We start from the raw sequence: 25,245 nt of genomic DNA on the forward strand, positions 1-25,245 counted from the left end.
TCTTAGGCTTGCGCACTGCAACTGCTTTCTTTAAGTCCCACCAGAGGTTCTCAATCGGATTTAAGTCTGGTGACTGCGATGGCCACTCCAAAATGTTCCAGCCTTTCCTCTGCAACCATGCTCTAGTGGATTTGGAGGTATGCTTGGGATCATTGTCCTGTTGAAAGGTCCAACGTCTCCCAAGCCTCAGGTGTGTGACGGACTGCATCACATTTTCATCCAATATCTCCTGGTACTGAAGAGAATTCATGGTACCTTGTACACGCTGAAGCTTCCCTGTACCTGCAGAAGCAAAACAGCCCCAAAGCATTATTGACCCTCCGCCATGCTTCACAGTAGGCAAGGTGTTCTTTTCGTCATATGCCTTGTTCTTCCTCCTCCAAACATAGCGTTGATCCATGGGCCCAAACAGTTCTAATTTTGTTTCATCAGTCCACAGAACACTATCCCACAACTTTTGTGGTTTGCCCACATGACTTTTGGCATACTGCAGTCGACTCTTCTTATTCTTGGGAGACAGCAAGGGGGTGCGCCTGGGGGTTCTGGCATGGAGACCTTCATTACGCAGTGTGCGCCTTATTGTCTGAGCTGAAACTTCTATACCCACATCTGACAAATCTTTTTTCAGTTCCTCAGCAGTCACACGGGGACTTTTCACCACTCTATGCTTTAGGTAGCGCACAGCAGTCGAAGTCAGCATCTTCTTTCTTCCACGACCAGGTAGCATTTCAACAGTGCCCTTTGCCTTGAATTTGCGAATGATGCTTCCTATGGTGTCTCTTGGTATGTTTAACTTCTTTGCAATCTTCTTATAGCCATTGCCCTTCCTGTGAAGACAAATCACCTCTTCTCTTGTCTTCCTGGACCATTCTCTTGACTTCACCATGTTTGTAACCACACCAGTAAATGTCTAGAAGGAGCTGAGTATCACAGTCATTTTAAAGCTGCCTAATTGGTGCTTATTATGCTTGATTGGTGCTCGGTGACATCCACAGGTGTTTTCAATACCTGATCGAAAACACCTGAATGAACCTCTCTTCTTCAGAGTGGTAGTCTTTAAGGGGTTGAATAATTGTGGCAATGAAGAAACCACAAAAGAAACATTTACTACTGTATTACATAAACAATTGATGTTATTTTAGTTGCATTTGGTTCTTTAAAACGTCCTTGTAGGATTTCATTCTGAATACAATTCCAAATGTACACTATAGTCCCTAAACCCCTTTACAGCATTGGGGGTTGAATAATTTTGAACACAACTGTATGGTGCCTCTGCAAGGTGATCATTAAAAACTACTTGTCTACCTCAAGTTTTCACAAAATTGATGGTTTTTTATTCTATAGCCTTACCATGTTGGTATTTTCTCTTGTTCATTGGGTTGTATGTTGTTTTGATATTATCTTTGTCAGCCATTGTTTAATGTTACATTGAGTATTTTAAATAAAATATTAATATATGTTGCTTTAATTTGGATATTATTGTAAGTTGCCATATTCTCGAATTAATATTCTAAAATAATAGATTGAAGAAAAAATAAAATTAGAACTAGATAATGTGAAATGGCTGCTAACAATTTACTTGAACTTGTTATTTTCACTGCTAATAATTTTTTAAAAAATGATGTTATATTTAATCACATATGACTAGGTATTCTTTTTTTTTCAACAGTGTGTACTATATTTGTGGGTACTGAAGATTCTGTACCCAAACACATTGTTTCTTCTGAGAGGCAACCACGAATGCAGGCATCTTACAGAATATTTTACTTTTAAGCAGGAATGTAAGTATTATTAATGGAACGGAATGTTTGCTTCCCAGATATCTGGGCCAGAATCTTGTTAGAAAAAGGAGTGAACTCAGTGGTGATTGCACAAGATGTTTTCTCCCATTGGTGAGCTGCCCATTGCATGAATGATTGAGCACAGGTACACATGATGTTTCCAGCAGGATTCTGTCCCTAGTTATTGCCTGTTTCTTTTTAGTGTTTATGCTGATTGTATTAGAATGTTAACTAGGTCCTAATTCCATAAAGTGTAATACTTAACTAGAACTGAGCTCCAGGCTGCCTTGCATACTTGCCCACAGAAGTACTAGAAAAGAGATAGCAGTATAATAGGTAGAAATTTATTTTTTTCTGATTAATCTTTTCATTGTCTTTTGCCCAGGATGGCAAAGAGCTTTGCTACTAGATTCACAGATATCCTATTGACTTACTCTTGTGTTGAAATCTAGAGATGTGTCTTTCCTATTACGAGCAGCAGCAACTGCTGTGAGTTTAAAACAGTATTCTGATCATGGGTCAAATGCATTTTTCAACAGCTACAGATAATAAGAATTGACCACATGTTCCATGCTTTCTTATAGCTGGTGGATCCTGGATCTGTATGTGTATTTTGCACATGTGAATGTATAATCAGCCAACTAACTTTGCTTTGTTTCTTTTTGAAGAAATTAATATATTGTTTTCACATTTCACATAATTTGCTGATTCTCCTCCTCTTCAGACCTTGGAAATTAGAATTGTAGAGTTGGAAGAGATGCTAAGCATCTACTAATTAAGGAAATCCACAACTAAAGTATTCCTGAAAGGTGGCTATCCAGGTTTTGTTTGAAAACTTCCAGTAAAGCAGAGTCCTCCATCTTCCTCATCAGTTGGTTTCACTGTTGAATAGTTCTTACTATCAGGATATTCTTTCCGATGTATAGTCAGAATTGTAATTTGAATCTTTTGGTTCATATATTATCCCTTGGAGTAGCAGAAAATAAGCTTTCTCCATTTTTGCATCACAGTTCTTCAGATATTTGAAGGTGGCTGTTGTATTATCTCTCAATGATTTCTCAGAATAAAAACCTATGCTTGAGCAAAATGGAAAATTGGAAGGGGAAGGAATATATATATATTTTCCTCTCTCCCATTCTCATACTTTATTGGTATGCCCTTAACAGAATTACTCTGATGCCATCTTATTTTATTGGACAGAGAAGGTTATATTTTGAGGTCTATGAGCAACTTGCAGATGCATATTTATTTAAAATTAATGCAATTCCTAAAGTAAAAGCTTCTGCTTTATGCTTTTAGCTGCAAAAATGTACTAAAACAATATACACATAGAGCAAATAATATTTACATCACAGGTGTAGCTTTTGTGGCACCCTTCTCATAGGCTAAGCAACACACATGTATATAATTCAAATAACCCATCACCATTTTTGCTTCTCTTTGCAGAGTTCCTTATACAGTTCTGCATATGCCAGGAACAGGTCTCCCAAGCAGAAATACTTGTGTTCATGAATAGCCTTGTTTTGCTTTCATTGTAATGAACATGTGCTTTATTATCTTTCCTGGACTAAAATGATAATAATGTTTTTAGAAGTTTCAGACTCATATCCTTCCTTATTATAAGCAGAAGTATACATGTCTGAAAGACTGCAAAATACATATACAGAAGGCATTATTCACTAGCATGTGCCAGAGATAGGCTGACCTATGGTTTGACTTTATTTATATTTATTTATTTATTTTATTTGTATCCCGCTCATCTGGTCTTGCGACCACTCTAGGCGGCAACTCTCTTTAAATTCTGACAGCATGGGCAGCACTCAGTAGTACAGTATTACCTGAGTTGGAAACAAAATCTTTATGCAAAATCAGGAAAATGAGGAAAAATACTCATTTTGACAGTGTAATAGGAAATTACTGACAGTGTTTGGAAAAAATATTTCAAATTCTTAAGTGCTATTGTTGGGGGATTTTTAAACAGACTTGTTACAAGGTAAAAATGTGTTACAGTACAATGTATGGCATGGCACCCAACATACGGTAACAGATCAGATATTTTACAAATCAGTCACAAAAAGCTGTCAATCATGATCTTAGTGTGACAAACCCAGACCTGCTGGGATCTGCCACACGTTAACTAAGCTGCCACCAACCATTCCCTATAAGAAGTCACACAGACCAGGGATGGATTTTTAATAAATAAAAGAATAAGGTTTATTTAAAACAACACACAGGAAAATAAAATGATCAGGTGAATAAGATATAGTAACGTGGCTTAATCTCATTCATACATGCACACAGTTTGGTTCACACAGAACCCTTAACTTGAAGCACAGACCCTGAACCTATCAGTTCTGGCTAACCAACAGACACCTGAACCTATCAGGTTGGTACTCTGACACACAGTAGTACCCTGTCTGACACACAGACTCCCACACCAGCTTCTTCTTCCCAGCTGCTGCTTCGTCTCCTCTCAGCGTCTAAACTTCTCCACACACGCATCACATATATATACAGTACAGCCCCTCCTCCTGATGTCCCGCCTTCCACTCCCCATAGGATGGAACTTTCCCTCCAAACCCATGACAGACAGGTAACATCAGTGCTGTATGTAACACCTCCCCTCTTTATAAGTTGTTTTGTAGGGGGAAAGCTAAGGTGCTTTTTCCCAAAAAACAACCTGGATAAAACACACAACAACAGTTATACATACCATATCATACTTACTTATACTTACATTCTAAGTTAACCATAGCAATTAGGCATTTAAACATTTACCATATACATTACATCAATTTACCTTTATTCATACAAACCAAATTCAAAAAACAGGTACATTTAACTTTTTGTCATCAATATATATACATAGTCCATGTTTCTTTCGCCGTCTTCATTCTTCAGGTCTTCTTGACAAGGCGTCAGCAACACAGTTCACTGACCCTCTGACCACCTTCACTTCAAAGTCATAGTCTTGTAAGTTTAAAGCCCACCTCATAAGTTTACTATTGTGGGTTTTCATTGTCTTTAACCATTGCAGTGGTGAATGGTCAGTGCACAGAGTAAAATGTCTTCCCCAGATGTAAGGCTTGGCCTTCTGGATCGCGTAGACTATGGCCAAACACTCCTTCTCCACGGTTGCCAAATGTCTCTCACCTTTTTGAAGTTTCCTACTCAGGTAGGACACTGGATGCTGGTCACCATTCTCATCCTCCTGGCACAGAACTGCTCCTACCCCGCTGTTAGACGCATCGGTGTAGATGATGAACTCCCGGTCGAAGTCTGGAGCACGCAGCACTGGATAGTTGATTAACGCCTCCTTCAACCTCTGGAACGCCGCCTCACAGTCGCTGGTCCACGGGATGCGGTCATCAGCCTTCTTCCTCGTCAGATCGGTCAGCGGAGCCGCAATCTCGCTAAACCTCGGGATGAACTTTCTGTAGTAGCCCACCAACCCAAGAAATGATTTGACTTTTTTCTTGGTGTTGGGTCTGGGCCAATCACGAACTGCTTCTATTTTGGCCTCCAGGGGTTTTATCACTCCTCCCCCTACCATGTGACCCAAGCACTTTACTTCTGGGCTACCCAGCTGCAGTTTGTTTTCTTTGCAGAGCCTAGGCCAAAGCACTCCCTCCCCTGGGTTAAAGTGCCTCTCCCCGGCTTTCTGGTCATCCCAAACTTTCTTTCTGACCTTTTGAGCTTGCAGGGTCTCTGCTGCTAGCTCTAGGTTTCTCTTTAGGTCCTTCCTTAAAGAGTCTATATATGTCACAACGTCTTGTGGGTCATCCTGGGTGATCTGCTCCCAATTTTGTTTGATCAAATCAAGGGGCCCTTTCACCCTTCTCCCAAATAAAAGTTCAAATGGACTGAACCCGGTACTGGCTTGTGGCACTGATCGATAAGCAAACAAAAGGGATTGCAGCTTCTGGTCCCAATTGTTTGGATTCTCTGCCAAGTAAGACCTAATCATGCGCATTAGAGTCCCATTGAACTTCTCAGTTAACCCATTACTTTCAGGATGATAGGCAGTGGTTTCCTTGTGCTTAATTCCACAGATTTGCCATAAGCGTTTCATGAGCTTCGATGTGAACGATGCTCCCAAATCTGTGATTATTTCTGAGGCAAATCCCATCCTGGACATATACCCCACCAAGGCATCTGCCACTGTGTTAGTTTCAATGTTAGTCAAGGGTATGGCTTCAGGGTACCTCGTGGCATGGTCCACAATGGTGAGAATGAACCTGTTCCCCCTCTTTGTGGCCTTGGGCAAAGGTCCCACAATATCCACCCCTATGCATTTGAACGGAGTGTCAATCACAGGCAAAGGGCACAACTTTGCTTTGGTCCTGTCACGGCTATTCCCCTGCCTTTGACACACATCACATTGTTTACAGAACTCCCTGATCTGCTTCCCTATGTCAGGCCAGTAGAAATTCTGCGTGATTCTCTGCTGTGTTTTGTTCACCCCCAAGTGCGCAGCAAACATGTCAGAGTGCCCCCTTTGTAAGATCATGGGGCGATACTTTTCAGGCACCACCAGCTGACTTCTGATCCCATCTCCCCCTTTTGAGATATTCCTCAGGGTCTCTCTATATAAAATCCCCTTTTTCTCCAGAAATCTCACTGGGGTTTCAGGTGTTAGCTGGGCGTCAGTCACCTGTTCAAAACACTTTTGGAGAGTGGCGTCTGCCTTTTGCTCTTGTCCAAATCTGCTGTCTGTGGTTAAGGTTTCCACCACAGCTTCTGAACTCCCCCCACCTGCTTCCGTCTCTGGCTCATCATTACCCCCCTGAACTGTCCCCGTGGTGGCTTGTGAACGTGTAATCACTAGCACCCTTTTCACATGTTCAGCCAGGTCATTTCCCACGAGCACGGCTGCTGGCAGAGTCGATGAAATCGCTAGCCGCCAAACTCCCCTCCAGCCTTGAAAGTTCACAGGTACCTCCGCTACTGGCAGTGAGATTACCTGCCCCTCAATCCCTGCCACCTTCATGCTCTCATTTGGGATTACATACTCCCTAGGAATAATATCTGGATGGCACAGGGTCACCTGGGAACAAGTGTCCCGCAGCCCCCGATACTGATGGCTAAGTATTCCTACGTCCACCCCTGCTGTTTCAAACAACTGAGAATCTGTTCTCACGAGCAAGCATCGCTTGACCTCCCCAAGAGGACCATTTTCCTCAGCCTGATCAGCAGATGTACTTGTTCCAGATTGAGTAGCCATGGCAACAGGCTCCCTCAGTGACAATGAGCCTTGCTCTTTCTGGACACAGAACACAGCTTTTGGCTTGGTTCCACTCGAATCCTGAGGCACAATTCCTTTTAGCTGCTTTAATTTCTCACACTCTGAGATTAGATGGCCCTTTCCCTGACAGAAATAACATTTTCTGCTATATTTTGAGTCTTTCTCATCTTGTTTTGGTTTTCCCTCCAAAATCTGAGGTCTTGGTTTCATGTCTGAGGGCTTCCCTTCACCATGGGCCCCTCCCCCTTGCTGCAATTTCTTCCCTTTTATTCTCAAATCCAGCTCCTTTCGCTTAGCCTCAAACTGAGCCCTGATCTGTAAAATTTCTTCCTCAGCCCTAGCTTTTATCTCTTTTACTTTTTCTTCAGTCTTATCTCTGATTTCTTTTAATTTAATGTCTTTTTGCTGAGTATATTTTTCAAGATCTTGCTCACTTTGTCTGACCTGAGCCTCATACTTTTCCTTCTTTGACATTTCTTCAACTGATAAATTGTTAATAAACTTATTTAGGAAATCCAATTCCAATTGTACCATTCTAATTTGGTGTTTCAGTTCCATCTCTTTTATCCTCATGGCCATTCCCCTTTTCTTGGCATCTGCCTCTGCCTGACAGATTTCAGCTGTTTCTCTGGCCTCTATTTCAAATTGCCTCATCCTCAGTTCATGCTGTTGGGCTATGAGCATTTTCCTGAGTTCTGGGTTCTGTTCTCCCGTGGTGTCACCCTGCACTGAGCCAAATTCATCCTCAGAACCTTGGTCAACCTGGGGGTCTTTCACTTCACCCATTTCTGCCATTTGGCTTCGAGTCAAGGGCATAATCCCCCCCCCAGAACAGGCTGCTTTCAAAAGTCAAGCCTCAAAATAAAGCGACCACTTTTTTTTATTTTTTTTTTGCCTCAGAACCAGCTTTCTCTATAGATTGCTGCTGTCCTTCAGCACTAACTTGCAACAGTTGCGAGCTAGAGTCTACCCCCCTCTGCTAGGCCTCGCAGCAGGCAGGCTAAATCACTGTTACTTTACAGTTTTGCCTCAGCTTTTTTCCCGCCAAAAACAGGTTGCCTCAGAGCTCCCTAATCTAGCCCCCAATCTGAGGTTACACGTTCTTCTACTAGTGCACCCCCCTGTGAGGCACACCTAGAAGATTACCTACGCGCTCTCAGATTGTCCCTGACTAGACCCCCCTTGCTCTGGGCACACTTGCCAAGGCTTTGCTGGACCACTGGACAACTGGACCAGTCGTATCCCACCGCTGCCACCAATCAATGTGACAAACCCAGACCTACTGGGATCTGCCACACGTTAACTAAGCTGCCACCAACCATTCCCTATAAGAAGTCACACAGACCAGGGATGGATTTTTAATAAATAAAAGAATAAGGTTTATTTAAAACAACACACAGGAAAATAAAATGATCAGGTGAATAAGATATAGTAACGTGGCTTAGTCTCATTCATACATGCACACAGTTTGGTTCACACAGAACCCTTAACTTGAAGCACAGACCCTGAACCTATCAGTTCTGGCTAACCAACAGACACCTGAACCTATCAGGTTGGTACTCTGACACACAGTAGTACCCTGTCTGACACACAGACTCCCACACCAGCTTCTTCTTCCCAGCTGCTGCTTCGTCTCCTCTCAGCGTCTAAACTTCTCCACACACGCATCACATATATATACAGTACAGCCCCTCCTCCTGATGTCCCGCCTTCCACTCCCCATAGGATGGAACTTTCCCTCCAAACCCATGACAGACAGGTAACATCAGTGCTGTATGTAACACTTAGTACTAAGCACTCATAATCTAAAAGTAATTTCTCACCTTCACATCTAAAAATTCAGCTCTTTTTCACACTAAAAGACATCCTTCCAAAACCTTAACTGTTCAATTAAGTGATCATAAGGTGTGGTGTCTTCTTTTACATGTGTAAGAAAAGTGTGTCACATTTTTAATCCTTTATCACTGCCAGTTCATGTGACAGAGAGGGTTACTGACCATACACAGTCTTGTCCAAGCCCTTATATTCAGATCCTAAAAGGGTTTCTAGTACTTTCTATCTCCAAACACACACATGCACTAACATTTTGATAGAGAAATAGGAATTGTGACATAGGAGATGGAATTTTAAGATGATTGAAAGTCAGGAATTTTTTGACCAGGTGGTTAGAATTTTTTTAGCAAACTGGTAATTTTGGTGAACATATTTGTAGCACTGGTTTATGAAGCAGCAACATCCGTTTCATATTATTACAGTGTTACCTTGTTGGATTCATTTCAGCTTATATTTATCAAGCAAAATATGTTCTTCAAGAGAGTTTTTTTAAAAAAAATCAAACTGTGATGCTCAGTTACTTTTACAATGTAAGCCTGCCTTTTCAGTCTAATATATATAATTAAAATATTTGGGTTTTACTCCTCTATAGGTAAAATAAAATATTCTGAAAGAGTCTATGATGCTTGCATGGAAGCTTTTGATTGCCTCCCTCTTGCTGCACTTCTGAACCAACAGTTTCTTTGTGTCCATGGTGGCCTATCTCCAGAAATAAATACAATTGATGATATTAGGAGGGTGAGTATTTTTATTATCAAGGGATAGGAGCATGCAGGGATTTGTATAGGTACTTTGATGTGTTCATTTTGCACGCTAACCTAATTCTTTATTGTCATTTATTAAACATCAAATAGAAAGTTACTCTATAGTCCTATAAGTACAGTATCTACCCAGAAGAGAGTCATACTGAGTTTATTGGGGCTCCTTCAATAAGTGTGTATGGGATTGTAGCCTGATTCTCTGATGTGTTTGGTTTTTGAGAAGTAAAATGAATTATAGTCAGTTTTGGAAAATAAGCATTCATGAATTGACAGAAAGGCTCATAAATAAGTAAAAAATAATCTAGGTGTTCCAAATATTTCTTCATCTCCATATAAGCTGCCCTGTGAAATTAGGCCTCTTGAAAGGCATGGTAGAAATATGTGAAATAAATAAATAGATGAATTTAAAATGTGGACTGCCCCAATAAATAGCAGGTAATCTAGAAATGATGAATTCTTGGGCAGGATTAGGTCTAAACTTTTCTGAATTCTCATATGAAGTGTACGGTTGTATGTAAATATTTTAAATGCTTTTTCAAAACAATAAACTGATAGAATAACAATTTTAAAAGTGGCGGAAAAGAAGCCATATAAATGGAGAGCATATGGAAGAGGGAGTCTTGTGGAGGAAAAAATGTATTCTTGGTAGAAGAAGATTTAATACTGTGAGGTATGTGCAAAGAAAGTTTCTTGGGGTACACAACTGAAGATTCTTGGAGTACACAACTGAATGCTTCTGGTTATCCTGCTGTCCCTATCCAAATGGAAACTGTTTGAGTTTCAGAAGAAGGCGGAAGGGAGAGAGGAGGGGGATCAGAATGCTTGGTCGCCCTTTATTTAGAGAGATGAGTGAAAAATTCCAAAACAGTAGTTGAAGAGAGGACTGAAGCCGCACCCTCCCCTCCCCAGGCCCTCTAGTGGACTATAGGTATTTCCATCTAAGAAGCTATACCTGGCCCCCAACAGCAGCCATGAAGCTTTGGGATTTATATACATATAACTTGGGGACACACCTCCTTTTCCTGATTTTTACTGAACTGAACTGAACAAGTGTTATGTAGCCAGGAAATGTGTCTTCAGTTCAAATCTCTCCTAATTAAATTCATTATTTCTACTTTTCCTTGGTGATTTAATGTAACTATGTATGAGAAAGAGAGAAAGGAAAAATTGACATATTGAAAAGGAAAATCACTATGGTGCTTCTCTTTTAAACAGCTAGATCGATTCAAAGAGCCTCCAGCGTTTGGACCAATGTGTGATTTATTGTGGTCTGATCCCTCTGAAGACTTTGGAAATGAAAAATCTCAGGAACATTTCAGTCACAATACAGTCAGAGGATGTTCTTATTTTTATAGGTAAAAAATAAATTAGGATCTTCTTGATAAATTAATAATTGAAATCAATTTCAGTTATGCTTACAGACATTTTGTTTCACAGCTATCCTGCAGTTTGTGAATTTTTGCAGAATAATAATTTGTTATCTATTATCAGAGCTCATGAAGCACAAGATGCAGGGTAAGTATCTTCTCTTATGATAAATATTTAGAAGTTCAAATTTTGAATAATCGCTTCACTTGTGATGCAAACTTCACTGTTCTTATTTTACAGTTACAGAATGTACAGAAAAAGTCAAACAACAGGGTTCCCATCATTAATAACAATTTTTTCAGCACCCAATTATTTGGATGTTTACAATAATAAAGGTAAGGGTAATTGCTAAGAAAATTTATAAAGATTCTTTCAAACTAAATGGCCCAAAAGTAAAACAATCAGTTCATCTTCAGACAGTGTATTCATAAAAGGGTCTGAGGAAGTGGACGGGGTCCACAAAAGCTCACATTAAAATATAGCAGTTAATTTTTAAGGTACCACAGTGTTTTTGTCTCTAGCTTTTTAGTTCTTGTTTTTGGGTTTTTTGTCTGATATACATAAAAACTAAGTAACTGTGGTAGGTGAGTGAATAATTACAAAGCATTCCTTTCATAATTATTTGATACAATTTGATTTTGTAAAATTGGGAGATCTACTCTTCAATGCAGGGCTGGGCACTTCATTAGCCAGATGTTTTTGCCTTACATCTCTCCACAGCCTTAGCCAACATAGCCCGTCGTAATAGTTAATGGAGTTTTTTCTGATCATTGTCCAGTTTCTGCTTTGAAAGAGAATGCAGTAATCTTACTTGGAGGAAGGAAACTGATTGTTGTTTGCTAGTTTTAGTAATGCTTACAAATTCCTGGCACTTTCAAATAGGATTGGAAGATCTGAACTAATGAAGTTATTAGAATTTGCATAATTGTGTATTATGTCTTAATGAGGGACTATTTGGTTCATATTTCATTAATTAGAGCTTGTTCAATATAAACGGAATTTCTGGGTGTATGTAATATACTATAGGAAATTAGAGAAGAATCCACCTGATATATGTAATTGTTTTGCAGCTGCTGTATTGAAATATGAAAATAATGTTATGAATATTCGGCAGTTCAATTGCTCACCACATCCTTATTGGTTGCCAAATTTTATGGATGTCTTCACCTGGTCATTGCCATTTGTTGGAGAGAAAGGTATATGATATTATGAATGGTATTCACCTGCCCAGTGTTGTGGTCATAATTACCCTCAAATAATCATACGTATGATTTCTGTTGATGTCTTCTCTGTGCCATATAGCCAAGACTGCAAAACTTGTAGGACTCCAACTCAAATGCAGCCTACATATGAGGGTTTGCCAGGTGTTTGATAGCCACTTGGGTTTTGCTGTCTCAAGAAAGGAGCAAGACTATAGGAGTCCCTGGGCAGCTTCTTGATGTGTTGAATATTGGCATTGTACATCACACATTGTACATTGCGTTGTTGATTTTACCAGTTGATAAATACATCAAGCAGAAACTTTTTCCAGCTTTTATTATTGAGTGCTAGAGTAATCAGTCATCATTAATACATTGGTGCTATCCACATACAGGGAGAAACTGACACTTTCATTCACTGTTTATAAGCTTTCCAAATTGCCACTGTTTGAAAGATAGCACTGGATCAGATGGGCCTTTGATCAGAACCAGCACTCCTGTTCTTACATTAAATGGATTATGATGAAAAACTGAAACATAATTTACCTTTTGTAACATGTTCTGTTCCTTTCCCATACACTCCAATAACTATTTAAAGCTAATCTTTTGATTTTGTGACTAGTAAAACACTTTAAACTGTGCAGCCTGTAATAAGCTTTTTTTTTTTTAATTTAGTAACAGAAATGCTGGTGAATGTTTTGAGTATTTGCTCAGATGATGAACTAATGACAGAGGGCGAAGATCAATTTGACGGTAGGGCTACTTCTGTGGCTTATGATAATACTGTAATTTATTTACATTTTTTCTTCAAGAAGATGGAAACTAAGGATATCTTTTTTATTACAGATACTAAAAATTTAATATAGAAGTCTTCTTAATATAAAGGATTCTCAGCTATTAAGACATGAACATTTAAATCTATTTGCATTTACGTTAGAAGTCTCTTTCAGTTTAAGATATTGTATTGTTTAGAAATCTTTCCCAAAATGGTAAACTCTCCAGATGTTTGGGTTGAAAACTAGGCCTAGCCAATATGGTTAGTGGTCATTGATGATGATAGTCCCATAATGTATGGAGAACATCATATTGGTAAGGCTGCTATAGAATAACAAGACACAGATAATGTAGCAGTAGCCTGTTCCACATTTTTCTTCTTTATTTAGTTATTATTTATTCAAATCAAATGTAAAATCCAATAAATAACTTTCTGTGGTACCTCGTCCTCCTTGTTCTTGACTTCTCAGTACACTTTTGTTTGAGTATTAGTGCTGATAGGGTCTGTGTCCTGCCTAAACTTTCTATCATTTCACCAGCAAGCACGCTGAATACTGTGTAAGACATCCCAAATGTTTCCCACACTGATAATGCACTGAGTAGTATGCAGTATTTTATGAGTGCCAGTTTACCATTCCCTCCCTTCCTTTTTCTCTTCAACTTTCATTCTTTATTATCATTGCCAATGTAAAAAATCTTCCTTTTAGTTTGCCTCACTCACCTTTTCTTCCATCATTCACTTTCTTTTTTCTGAACTCTCCATCTGAAGAGCGACTCATATATGGCAATAAAAAAGGTACAAATCAATCAGAGTAATAATGTTTTGAAGTATGACCTCTTTGGTTATGGTTATCCAAGTAGAGAACACATTTATATATTATATTTATATAAATGTGTAGTATTTGTTTTATTGCCAGTCTTTCTGCAACACTTTTCAGCATCTCTCCCTTTGTGCATGATGAGTTTCCTCCCTTTTTCTATCTCCTTGCTTTTGGTAGAATTTCATATTTTGCCTGTTTCTAACACATTATTTTTAATTTTGCATGTGTAAAGAAGCTTTCAGTTATCGAACCTTTTAATGATTTTGCATAATCATTTTATATTTTAATAGTGTGCATGAATTATGACCTAAGTTATGTCCCAGTTGCTGTTTGTACAGTAATTTTGGTCTCTTTTACATGAAAAAGTCTTGCATCTCTATTGTGCTAATTTCAAATTAATACTTCTATTCGTATCTATATACACGTTCAAATAACTTTAATGATACATTTGCTTTTAGTGCAGTCTTTTTCTGATGATAGCATTTGCTCTGTAGGCAGAAACATTTTAAGTGTTGGGAAAGAAAGTATCTTGTCCATCCTTGGTTGGGAAGTAGAAAGAGAAAGAGTTGAGGAAAGAAGGGGATTGGGGGAAAATCATCCAGTTTGGTTTCATGTGTAGTTTGAACTTATGATGTATTTTTATTAAGGATGGGATTTTTGGAATTCAGGGACTCATAACCCATAATTCAGTGGGAACCCTGCAGGTCAAATTATAGAACTGGGAGCCCTCAAACTAGCAGGAGGTAAAGCAGCCCCCTCACCTCCATGCCATTCCTGCACCACTACCAACAGAGGCTGTCTCCATATGCTCTGTAAGGAGTTAGTATCTGCTGGGATTTGTTTCCTCATGCATCTTTGTGAGTCACAGGAAATCCTTCCAGCTCCCACAGTACAGAGCAGGGCCCTTATCTAACTTTGAAGAAGTGACATGGGAATGGATGGAGATGAGGGGGATGCTCAGCCTCCTGCCTGTTTGAGGACTCCTGGTCCCTTAATTCAGTCTGCGGAGTTCAGACCAGGAATCCTTGAATTCCAAAAATCCTATCCTAATTTTTATACTATATGAAGGCTTCATATACATTAAGAACACATTGTGTTTATTGTAAGAAATTTCATGTAATCAAAATTGAAGTCAATTGCTGAAGTAACTTCAATATTAGCCATTTCTTTATTAAGTGCACCTCAATCCTAGACATGCCTGATCAGATTCAGCCCCAGTTCAATAGTTCAGTGGGCTGAACTATAGTTCAGTTCTTCTCCAACATCGTCCTGAGATGCACACTAAAGTTCTGTGCAACACTTTCACAAGTTGCAGAAGAGACCTCATCTCTGTGTAGCAGCTTTTTGGGTTATAAATAGACTTTTTTCTATTGTTTTTATTCACTAATTGGAGATAACTGTAGACTGTGCGTATGAGCTGGATGGAGACCTCAATGAGACTAAATTGCCCTGTAGAATGGGCAGTGTAGTTCAACTGTCCCACAAGTTACCTTTTTTCCAAACTATTTAAAAAGGGTTCTCTACTCTACTTGAACAAGGGCATACATTTGGGGTGCGAGGGAGGCAGTGTGCTCAGGGGCAAACTGAGCTTCCTTCCCCAAAGCTACTATTGCCACGCAGAAATGGCAGCTAAATTTGATGAGCCCAGTGGAGAATATAAAACATGTTGGAGTAGGGAGAGATAGAAGAGAGCAGAAATTTTGCTCTGTTCTTGAAAAGCTTGTTGATGTGGATTGTATTTAGATTACCAGTTACCTGAATAATTTAGATACTGATTCTTTTCTGTGTGCTATACATTTGTTATTTACTCTTTGGTTTTTCTCATTTGGGTTGGATTGTTTTCTTAACTTGATTCAGAGATCATTAAAGAATAAACAGAGAACAAAACAGTCAGCAAGTAGTTCCTAGCGTTTGTTGAACTTGGGTGTAAATCTAGCCTAACATTAGCAGCAGAAAAAGGGGGTACTGCCAGAATTCATTTGGTTTTTTCAGTTGTGCAAGCAGAAGCAGTGGTATATCTTTCTCTTCTCCTTAACTAGGCAACAGCTTTTGCATTGTGCTTGTGCAACTCAAAACTGCCTTGAATTCTGTTCTTGCATGTAATTTAGAACTAGGTATCCATTAACTCTTGTAAATGACAGAAACTACTTCAAAATTATTATTTAACATCAACATGTCTTGTGGAACGACATGTTTCAGATTGGTGTAATATTCATCCTTTAGTGTTGAGAATTGTTGGAAGTTTTTTCACTTGTGAAGATTAATATTGTTCTGTATACAAAAGGCAATTTGCCTGTGATTAGATAGCTTTAATAATACTGCACTGTAGGGGGAAAGATTGCTATTCTGTTTTCAGACCTTTGTTCATGGATTGCTTTGTATTTAGTTCCTATGTTTTTCATGAGCTTGAGAGTCTCTTATTGCATTGAAAGTAGGTACAGCTGCAGCACGAAAAGAAATAATCAGAAACAAAATCCGTGCGATTGGGAAGATGGCAAGAGTCTTCTCTGTTCTCAGGTAATAATGTTCTTGCTTTGTTTAATTTAATTATATGAAGAGCATATGAATTACTACTGTTCCTACTCTTGTAATTAAATGCAGCTGTAGGAATTTCAGTATCTGAAATGCCCAAACCTCTACGTATGAGCTGGAGGTTTCTGAAGTACATTTTCATGGCCATAACAACATGGGGAGAAAAGATATAATTTATTTTCTGAAGCCAGTTGGAAATTATTAATGAATGTAGTCATGAGGATGTGGGAGAAATGCTGCTTACCCTCCATTACACAGTATTATTATTTGGTCAGAAAATAATGGGATGTATTTGTGTGAAAAGCACTGTGACCTTCACACATTGGTGCTTTGTTACAATTCCAAATTCATTAGAAAGTGGAATTAGCACTGGAGGAGTTCTGTTTTTAAGTACACAGGGAACCATAATGACTAGCATGCTGGATTGAAATATAGGAACTAATGCCTATTTAGTAAGGAAGCTTGCTGAGGTGTCATTTGTTAGTTCCCAACAGGCAGGACTTTTTGCAGTGGTAAAATGCTGCTCTGAAGTCTTTGGAATGGAAGTAAGAAATAAAGCATGATACACAGGTCCTAAATTTCAAGCAGGAGTTCAAAATAAGGTACATATTTAGGAAGAGCTGCAGTTGGGATGCTTCTTTAGTCCAAAATAATGTGTACACATCTTATTTCGTGCATGAGCCATGATTTCTTTATTAGGTCAGGGACTGGAATGATGAATTTTAGGTTCATTCCGTTCTGTGATCTCTCTAAATGTAAAATGTATTTTTTTTTATAGTCCTAGCCAAAACTATGCTATCAAGAAAAACCTGGTCAAATCTGTAGTGACTCCACTTCTAACACACAACACTAAGCTTTACAGTGGTTTTTTCCTGCTCTGGTTTATTTATATACACGAGTTTTGCAGCAGTACAGGACTGGCCATTTATGTGTCCTTGGGCACTAGGCAGAGGACCTTCGCTCTGTTTTCTTGGAGAGATTCCTTAAGAAGAGGGATGGTTGGGCAGATCTGTAGAAAATAAGGTGTGTTCTTTCAGGTGTTAATGCTGACGTATCAGAGAAAGTGGCAATTTTCTTGAAATGGATTATCCAGAGAAGAAGGATGCTACCCGAATCTAGTTAATTAGGTCTCATTTAATTATTGGTTTTACACTTGTTCATGTATCCTGTTCCATGTACTTTGACTAACTAGATTTTATTTATTTGTTCTCTATTTTATTTTATTTTAATATGCCAATAAAGGGATGATGATTATGGTGATGATTATGGTGGTGGTGGTGGTGGTGTCCTTGGGCAGCCACCTTCCCCATCTGTAGCTCACCAACCCTTCTTGCTTCCCCCACTTCCCGAGACATCTGGTTCTGTATCCTTGGCACTCTTTCCTCGGCTGGCAAAGCAACCCACCCTTGCAGCTCACCTCTCCAGAGATGAAAATGAAATGTATTGTTCAAACAATCAAAGTCTCTGGAGTAAATATGCCAAAAAGTCCTTCTTTCCTGATATGTCTACTTGACTTATGTGGAAATATATTAGCATGTATTATGTATATTAACATATGTTTTTCTTTGTCTCTTGTATCTAGGGAGGAGAGTGAGAGTGTATTGACACTTAAGGGTTTGACTCCCACTGGAATGTTACCTAGTGGCGTGTTGGCTGGAGGACGCCAGACCTTGCAAAGTGGTAATGATGTTATGCAACTTGCTGTGCCTCAGATGGAATGGGGCACATCTCACTCCTTCGCTAACACCACACACAATGCATGCAGGGAATTTCTTATGCTTTTCAGTTCCTGTCTTAGTGGTTGATGAAAAAGCATTAACTTCATGTGTGGATCAGGCAATGTAAAAATTAGTATTTAACCAGGGTATAAAACAAAAAGCAAATAATTGTAGTCATGCTAGATTGGCAGTCTTTGAGCTTTCATTAGTAGAATAATTAGGTAAAAAAAAGAAAAAAGTAAAAAAAAGAAAATCACAGTCATTTCTGCTGCATCAGATAAGGAATGTGATATTATCCAATATCTCTACAGACAGTTTTCTTGCAGATGTTAAATAAGTTTAGTAAATGTCAGTTGCCTTTTAGAAGTTAATATTTACAGCCACATATTTCCAAGTGTAGTTCTGCATTCCAATGGATGCAAAATGTGCTTTGTTTTGTACCCTGGTGATTGATGCCAAAGTTTGTTCCTTCATGTTGTTTGTCAAATGTTCTGTGTAATACTACTGACCTCCCTGAATTGTCCATGTAAGTTGCTGTTTCCTTCCTCTGCAGATGAAGCTGCTTTCTTAAACCTGTCTGTCTTTCTCTAGGTATCTCTGTACGTCTGTATAAGTGTGTATAAAATTAAATCACTATCTCAGACATGTGTCTCTCTTTATGTTCAAGCAACTTTGTGGCACCTTGTTTTTGAGGTTGGCTACATTTGCTGCTGCACACCATGCATTTTGATTGCCAATGTAACTGAAAAATATCTGGAAACTGTTATAAATCCATTGAGAATAAAGGGACTAAATGAAAATCTTGTAAATAAGTCAGAATCAAAGGGTGTTTAAATGTGCTTTTTTTGCATGGAAATAAAAAGAACTATATACAAACATACCTGTAATCTGGCTCATTGAATACTTTATAAAAGTTTATTGATTCGTTGTTGCCAGAAGAATATTGTGAAATTATTATTTTTAATGCTTTTTGAATACAGAGTTCACTTTTGTGTGAGGGATGTCAAGACAGAAAGTGAGCTTCATAGCATTCTTGTCCTTTCTTTACAGAAGACCCTATAGTTTTTTGTGCTGATAGTTTATACTTGGCAGTTTCAGTAATATTTTAGTGTAGTTTAATTGTTGTTCGTCACTCTACTGAATTTTTCTTCTGTCTGTCAAAAATAGCTACTTTTGCCACTTAATATAATCACCTTTTTAGAAACTCAAATGTACATAAAATCGTGAAAGTTTTTTGCTACATTTTCAGTTTATAACAGCTTTTGTTTGAATTAGCAACTTTTTAAATGTTTTGACAGTTACATTTTATTTTCATTATCCTTTTGAGGGGACATATAATGTCTATAAGTTAAAATATTATATGTCCTTATATGTGTATCTGATATGTGAATGTTTACAATAGCAAATGGTGTATATGTTACTTGTGTTATCCAAACCCTCACCCTCTATGTTTCTTTTGGTTTCTACATTCAGTATCCCGTTTACATATTGTGGGTTTCTCTGAGCATAGGTTGTAGTGAATCTGAGCTTAATCCGTAAGATTTTAACACACTCTACAGTGATGTCTTGTACATATCTGAAAACAAGCCTACGGGTGTTTGTTGTCAGAGGTATAAATCAATACTTTAGTTTTTACAATGGCCATAACTTTAGAACTTTAATACTTATTTTCACTGTCAGAGGGAGCCTCAAAGGACAAAGTTATAACAAATCAATGTTCTAAAATACAATAGCATTTTAGGCTATTTCTAAGATTACCTACCTGGGTATCATGCTGATAGCGTTAATAACATTATACACACAAATCTTTATCACTCATAACAGGGATATGGTGGCAATAAGTGTGAATTCGAGAAATAGTCAAAACCATCATGTAGGTGTCGTTTTGCCTTCTTTAGAAACAGTACCAAGCTGTTGTCTAGAACTAAAGTTGTCATTGAGATCCATCAGATAACTTCATATGGAGCACTATTGTCTTTATACTTTAAAAAAAAGATGGTTATATCTTAAACATGCAGTGGCTGGAAGTGGACACCCAACACCTCATAGTCTAACATTCCTGTACTTTAGTTAAATTAATTTTTCAGAATAATGTATATTAGATGAAATAGTACATCACAATATTTTTGTTTTGTGTTTTGGTTTTTGAGAAGAGCTATAGGTGAGTTTTACTGAGCCTAATTATGCTGTTCACTCTTGTTTGTACCTGACCTGAAGCAAACTGAATCATATCAGTTGCAGTCAGTACATGCTTAGAATAAGATATATGACTAGTACTGTAATCACAATGGCAGCCTTCTGTTCAGTCATTGCACAATCCTTTGTGCTGCTGTTGTTGCTCAGGATTTAATCATCTTACGCACTTAGTGATAGTTTGTCTTGCATCCTTCATGGTAGTAAGATGTTTGAAGGTGAGCTTTGTAAATTTGTAACTTAATTTCCAGATTTTTTTTTTACTTGAAAAGCCACATTATCGAATATAAATAATTAAAAAATGGTAGTAAATATTTACCATCTCTGCCTTGGCACCTGTAAGGACAGAGGAAATGTGCAGTCTCAGTGCTTGCCGAAACATATTTGTATAACAATAAAAATTAGTTTATCATGATATCTCAATACAATTTTATTGTGAAGTAGAATTTTTCCAGATAGTCCCATTTATTCCTAGATGACCAATTCCTTCATAAACAATTTGATGTTGTGGCCCTTGGGGCTGGGTATTTGTGAAGAAACTGAAATAAGTTTCATTTCATTCAGTTGTGCTGTTCCCTAATCTTTCTCAGTACAACCTTGATACAACAATGACACACTGACCAAAATCATGTTGCTTAATTTAGCATGGAAAGTCTTAATTTAGAATACACTCATTTGAATCAATGAAACTTACAGAGGACTTATGAAGTCCCCATTGATTTAGTGGACTTACTCTAGTGTGATTTACTACACTAAGCAACAGGATTTTGGACATTAGCAGACTGCTTACAGTTTACAATTTATACATACATTTTGAAACATATCCATATCTGTATAATTTACAAAATAGTAACAATACAGGGGCCAAAGATTATGATTATTAACTTGATATGTCAGGGCCAAATAATATGATTATTAACTTGATATGTCAAACTGCCAGTCTAAAACTTCTTCATAATTATCTGCTATTGTTAATTCCCCAACCAGAGTTTGTTTATTGAATCAGTGGGACTTCTGCGAGTGTTGTCTTTTAAAAATCCCATTGAGTCAGTGGGTCCATGCTTGTTGGGAATAACAACTGCATTTAGTCCCATAGGTTAGATTCATCATATTAACTTGCATTTTCATGGTGATTGAGTAAATAATCCTTTAAACTGCAGAAGAAGAACAATTATGGTAATAAGATGCCATTGAGGTATAAAACAGTATTATTTTTCCCCATTTCTTATAGAGGATACATTTATCATAGAGAGTGATGTTGTTGTTTGTGCGTTCCATCTGAGAAATGACATACAGTATTCTAAAATGGTGAACTAAATCCAGTTGTTAGTCCCAGCTAGAATAGATCCACTGAAAGAAGTAGACTTGTTAAGTGAATATTCATAGAAATCCCATTTATTTGATGACTTTTATTTTAGATTTTTGCTAAGCAACAGAATTTGTGGACTAGCCTTGCCTGACCTAATTTAGTTTGCCTTACATTTGCTGTTAAATTTATCCTATTGCAATAGATATGTGTTTTTGCTTTCATACAATGCAAAATGATCTATCAATGCATGGATAGGTCTGATTATGATGTATGATAATACCCTGGTAACATGATAACAGGCTCTGCATGCAAGAGATTAACATTATGGCTTACTCTGTGACATTTTGCTTATGTCACAAGTACTCTGCCCAGTTTCACTGTATATGTGCTGGTGATCGTCTAGGACAGGCTATAGTTACCATACTGAGGGAACTCTTAAAATATATTTTGTATTGACTGTTCCCTTACATTAAATCTTTGTGACAACTGAGAGTGCAATAGAAGGATGGATGAAAAAAAATAAAGAAAATATAAAGTGCATGCCCCTAATTCCTCATAGAAGAGATATTGATAGAGAGGAGTATCGTTCTCTCTTTGGCCAAGATAACTATGCTCTCTTGCATAGTTCATAATACCTTGAACTTAAATTTGCCTTGGATAATTATCTGGTATACATCTCCTTGTTTTCCAAACAATAACGAGATGTCTAGTATACCAAATGTGTTCCCCCTGTGAAATACTATTGGAAAATAAGCATTTTTAAAGGTAAATCTGAAGAACATGCCAAGTTCTTTCTTTCTGCAGCTATTTTGGATAGGATATCTAATCAAAAGAGAGTCCCTGAAATATAACTGCTCTAATTAATCCATCCCTGGCAAGATCTTAGCTTTCTAAGCATTTGTGAGAGTTTTCTTACATACTGAATACTACATTTATAATTTATTTAGTTTTGTTGTGAGTTCTCACATGGAAAACCTCAGACTTCGTACTTTCATTCTTTTAAAATTTTGTTTGTATTGTTCAAACATATTCATAAAGGAAAATACAAATTAAAAGTTTTCTAAGTATACAAAATATAAAGCAGCCTTATTTTAAGCTTCCATGCTACTGATAATATAGAAAAAAAGAAGAGGGATATTCTCTTCAAACCCCTTCTTCTAGAAATGAATAAACAGTGGTAACGTTTGTATATGTTTATTCTTCTGTGGGTTATGCTGGTCTCTGAAATTCTAAATATTTCTTCTTAACCAAGAATGTGGGGTAAATATTTAGTTGACAGAACATTTGATTAAAAAGAAATGAAGCTGTGATGGTCCAACTTACACATATAATTCACAAGAGAGAAATGGCTCAGTGGGTGAGCTTTTTAAGGGGATGTTATACTCCAGTTTCTTTAAGAAATCTGCTATCTTCAAATCTTTATTCATTAAAATTGACCACTCCTTTTGCCCCATCTAAAAATCTTGTGATTTTGGCCATTTCCCATTAACCAGCTGCAACCAAACTATAAACATAAAATTGTGTCTTTATAGCTTGTATGTAAAATGGTTACATTTTGGTATTTCATCATCGTTGTATGTAAACAAGCAATTACTTATGATGGTGATCACGTTGATGAGAATAAGAAACTTTTCTTTCTTAAACTATCAGTTTTGGTAGCATGAAGTACAACAACATAGGTAAACTCCAACAAATAGTATAGTACTGTGCTCTAAAGTTTTTACCATGCTGTTGAGAGATTGTCTTAACTAAAATTTATTTCATGATAATCATAAAGCCAAAAAAGCACAAGAAATTAATTTAATTTTAAAACAACTTCATAAAACAAGCTAGTAATAAAACTTTTTCTGCTATGTGATATTACACTCTTCATCTTTCTTGTTCATTTTGCATGCATCTACTCACTTCTGTACAGCCACAGTAGAGGCAATTGAGGCTGAAAAAGGTATGGTCTCAGTGACTTTGCTACTGGCCGGGAACAGCGGTGTCTGGGAGGGAATTGCACAGTTAGCTCTGTGGGTCATGTTCTTAGTTTCAACTTGCACAACCTAAGATGAATCAACACTGATTCATTTGTTACATGCAACATTTTACTTTGTCATGATGTGTGTTTACTGTATACAGTTTTCATCTTTCAGCTGTGAAAAATAGGTTTTTCTTTGTCAGTATAATAGCATATTGTGCTTACACATTGTTGTTGTTTTGCATACTTTTGATGATCATAATGGCTTTTACATGTCACAAATCCATCAGGCTCCATTCAAGCATGTGCATGAGCTTGAAGACACAAAGCAGACTTTCTAATATGCTTGACAATGGCTTATCAGCAAATCTTCTCTACCCTGTGTTTCAGGAGCAGGTTCAAGGCATGGTCACATAAGGCAACGAGGAAGTAATGCAAGCCCCCTGTCCCTTCCACTATGCACAGAGATTTGCTGGCTCGGGTGTCTGGATTGGGACATGTGCCTTTTCATTACTTTCCATAATATCTGGTAGTGCAAAGAGTTATTATTATTGAATAGTGAACTGTTCCTTTTTATTAAGTGGGGTCTTGATTTGTGCTGTATTTGTTACATACTCAGGGCCTGGCAAAGTAAAAAAAAAAAAAATCATCATTGGCTTATCGAAATAGTTTCTTAAACATCTCCAGGGACAGGGTTGCCTGAGTCAGAAGCTTTTTACTTTGAAACATCAGGCTGCCACACCACGCCAAGTACTTTTTCAGCTGTGCTCAGTAGCAAAAGTAGATTATTACGTGTTGTGGGTACAGTCTGTTGTAGTGTCCTTGGGTGTATAAAATGCTTCCTTGGATTCTGTCCATCCAAACATTGATCTTCCAGTACTTCTCAGATGCTGTACACAGTATTCTCCTTTTACTGTAGCTCTAAAACAATGTATTATTTGCAGAGTAACAGTCATAAATACACTTTGATTTTGATTTAATTTACATTATGATCAGGAGTTTATCTTACTTTTCCTTACCTTATGGCCTGCAAACATTTATTAAGAGATCCTACTGTAGCATTGCACAGAGCTATGACTCAAAAACCTACAGTGTTTAGGCAGTGCTTCCATAATTAGGTTTCTTGGAGTAGCTCTTGGAACCTTGATTCATAATCAAATTATTTCCCATTACCACTACCAATTAAGCCAAAAAGCTGAAGCTGCAACTATGATAGCATAGATGCTGTGTCAGAAGATATGCAAGATAAAGGCAACCCTTGTCTTCTGTGACCTCAGAGCAGGTACAACAGCCACAGAGAGATGAACATGGGGTCTGCACCCTAGAATGTACAAGGGCAAACAAGAGTTCTGTTCTACTTCATGTATTGGTTGAAATCTGGTTGCTTAGAATAGTAATCAGTGGAACTTATGGAGGAGTTGCCTAACCAAATCCCCACTGATTCAGAGAGCCTACTCTAGCGCAAAGCAACAGGATTTTAGTCACTGTAAGCAAACCCTGTCAACTAGCGAATAATTAAATAGAAGGAAGATGCCTTAGCACAGTTTGGTTATATTGGAGGACCATTTTGGAGGAACCGAAGCTAAGTCTTCTTTCCTATGCCACTGGCTTCTCTCTGTTTGAAAGAAAAAATTGGAAAAGAACCTCCCAAATCTAGTGTCATGCAATAGTTCCTAAAAGGGAGGCTCCTGGGCAACTTGCTTCATGTCTCCAGAGCCATTTGCCAAAGAGGGGTTGTGCCCAAGAAC

At 37.9% G+C, this 25,245-nt stretch overlaps 1 protein-coding gene across 19 annotated transcripts in view; it reads left to right on the plus strand.

Moving 5' to 3' along the window:
* The window catches only part of PPP3CB (protein phosphatase 3 catalytic subunit beta), a 56,297-nt gene that overhangs the window by 26,744 nt on the left and 4,308 nt on the right, over positions 1-25,245 (plus strand). For 4 of the 19 annotated variants that reach the window (XM_072994949.2, XM_020791173.3, XM_072994948.2 and 1 more), the window contains exons 4-14: positions 1,670-1,781; positions 9,452-9,597; positions 10,836-10,975; positions 11,058-11,135; positions 11,229-11,323; positions 12,059-12,184; positions 12,863-12,940; positions 13,731-13,757; positions 16,215-16,299; positions 17,897-17,994; positions 23,450-23,479. In XM_072994949.2, the coding sequence (XP_072851050.1) occupies positions 1,670-1,781; positions 9,452-9,597; positions 10,836-10,975; positions 11,058-11,135; positions 11,229-11,323; positions 12,059-12,184; positions 12,863-12,940; positions 13,731-13,757; positions 16,215-16,299; positions 17,897-17,994; positions 23,450-23,479 (1,015 nt within the window). Of the gene's footprint in view, positions 1-1,669; positions 1,782-9,451; positions 9,598-10,835; positions 10,976-11,057; positions 11,136-11,228; positions 11,324-12,058; positions 12,185-12,862; positions 12,941-13,730; positions 13,758-16,214; positions 16,300-17,896; positions 18,911-23,449; positions 23,480-25,245 lie in introns of those variants that run through there. The other 15 variants (XM_078391141.1, XM_020791177.3, XM_078391142.1 and 12 more) reach the window with 11 other exon arrangements.

Source organism: Pogona vitticeps, chromosome 3 (assembly GCF_051106095.1).
Source record: "Pogona vitticeps strain Pit_001003342236 chromosome 3, PviZW2.1, whole genome shotgun sequence".
Taxonomy (NCBI): Eukaryota; Metazoa; Chordata; class Lepidosauria; order Squamata; family Agamidae; genus Pogona; species Pogona vitticeps.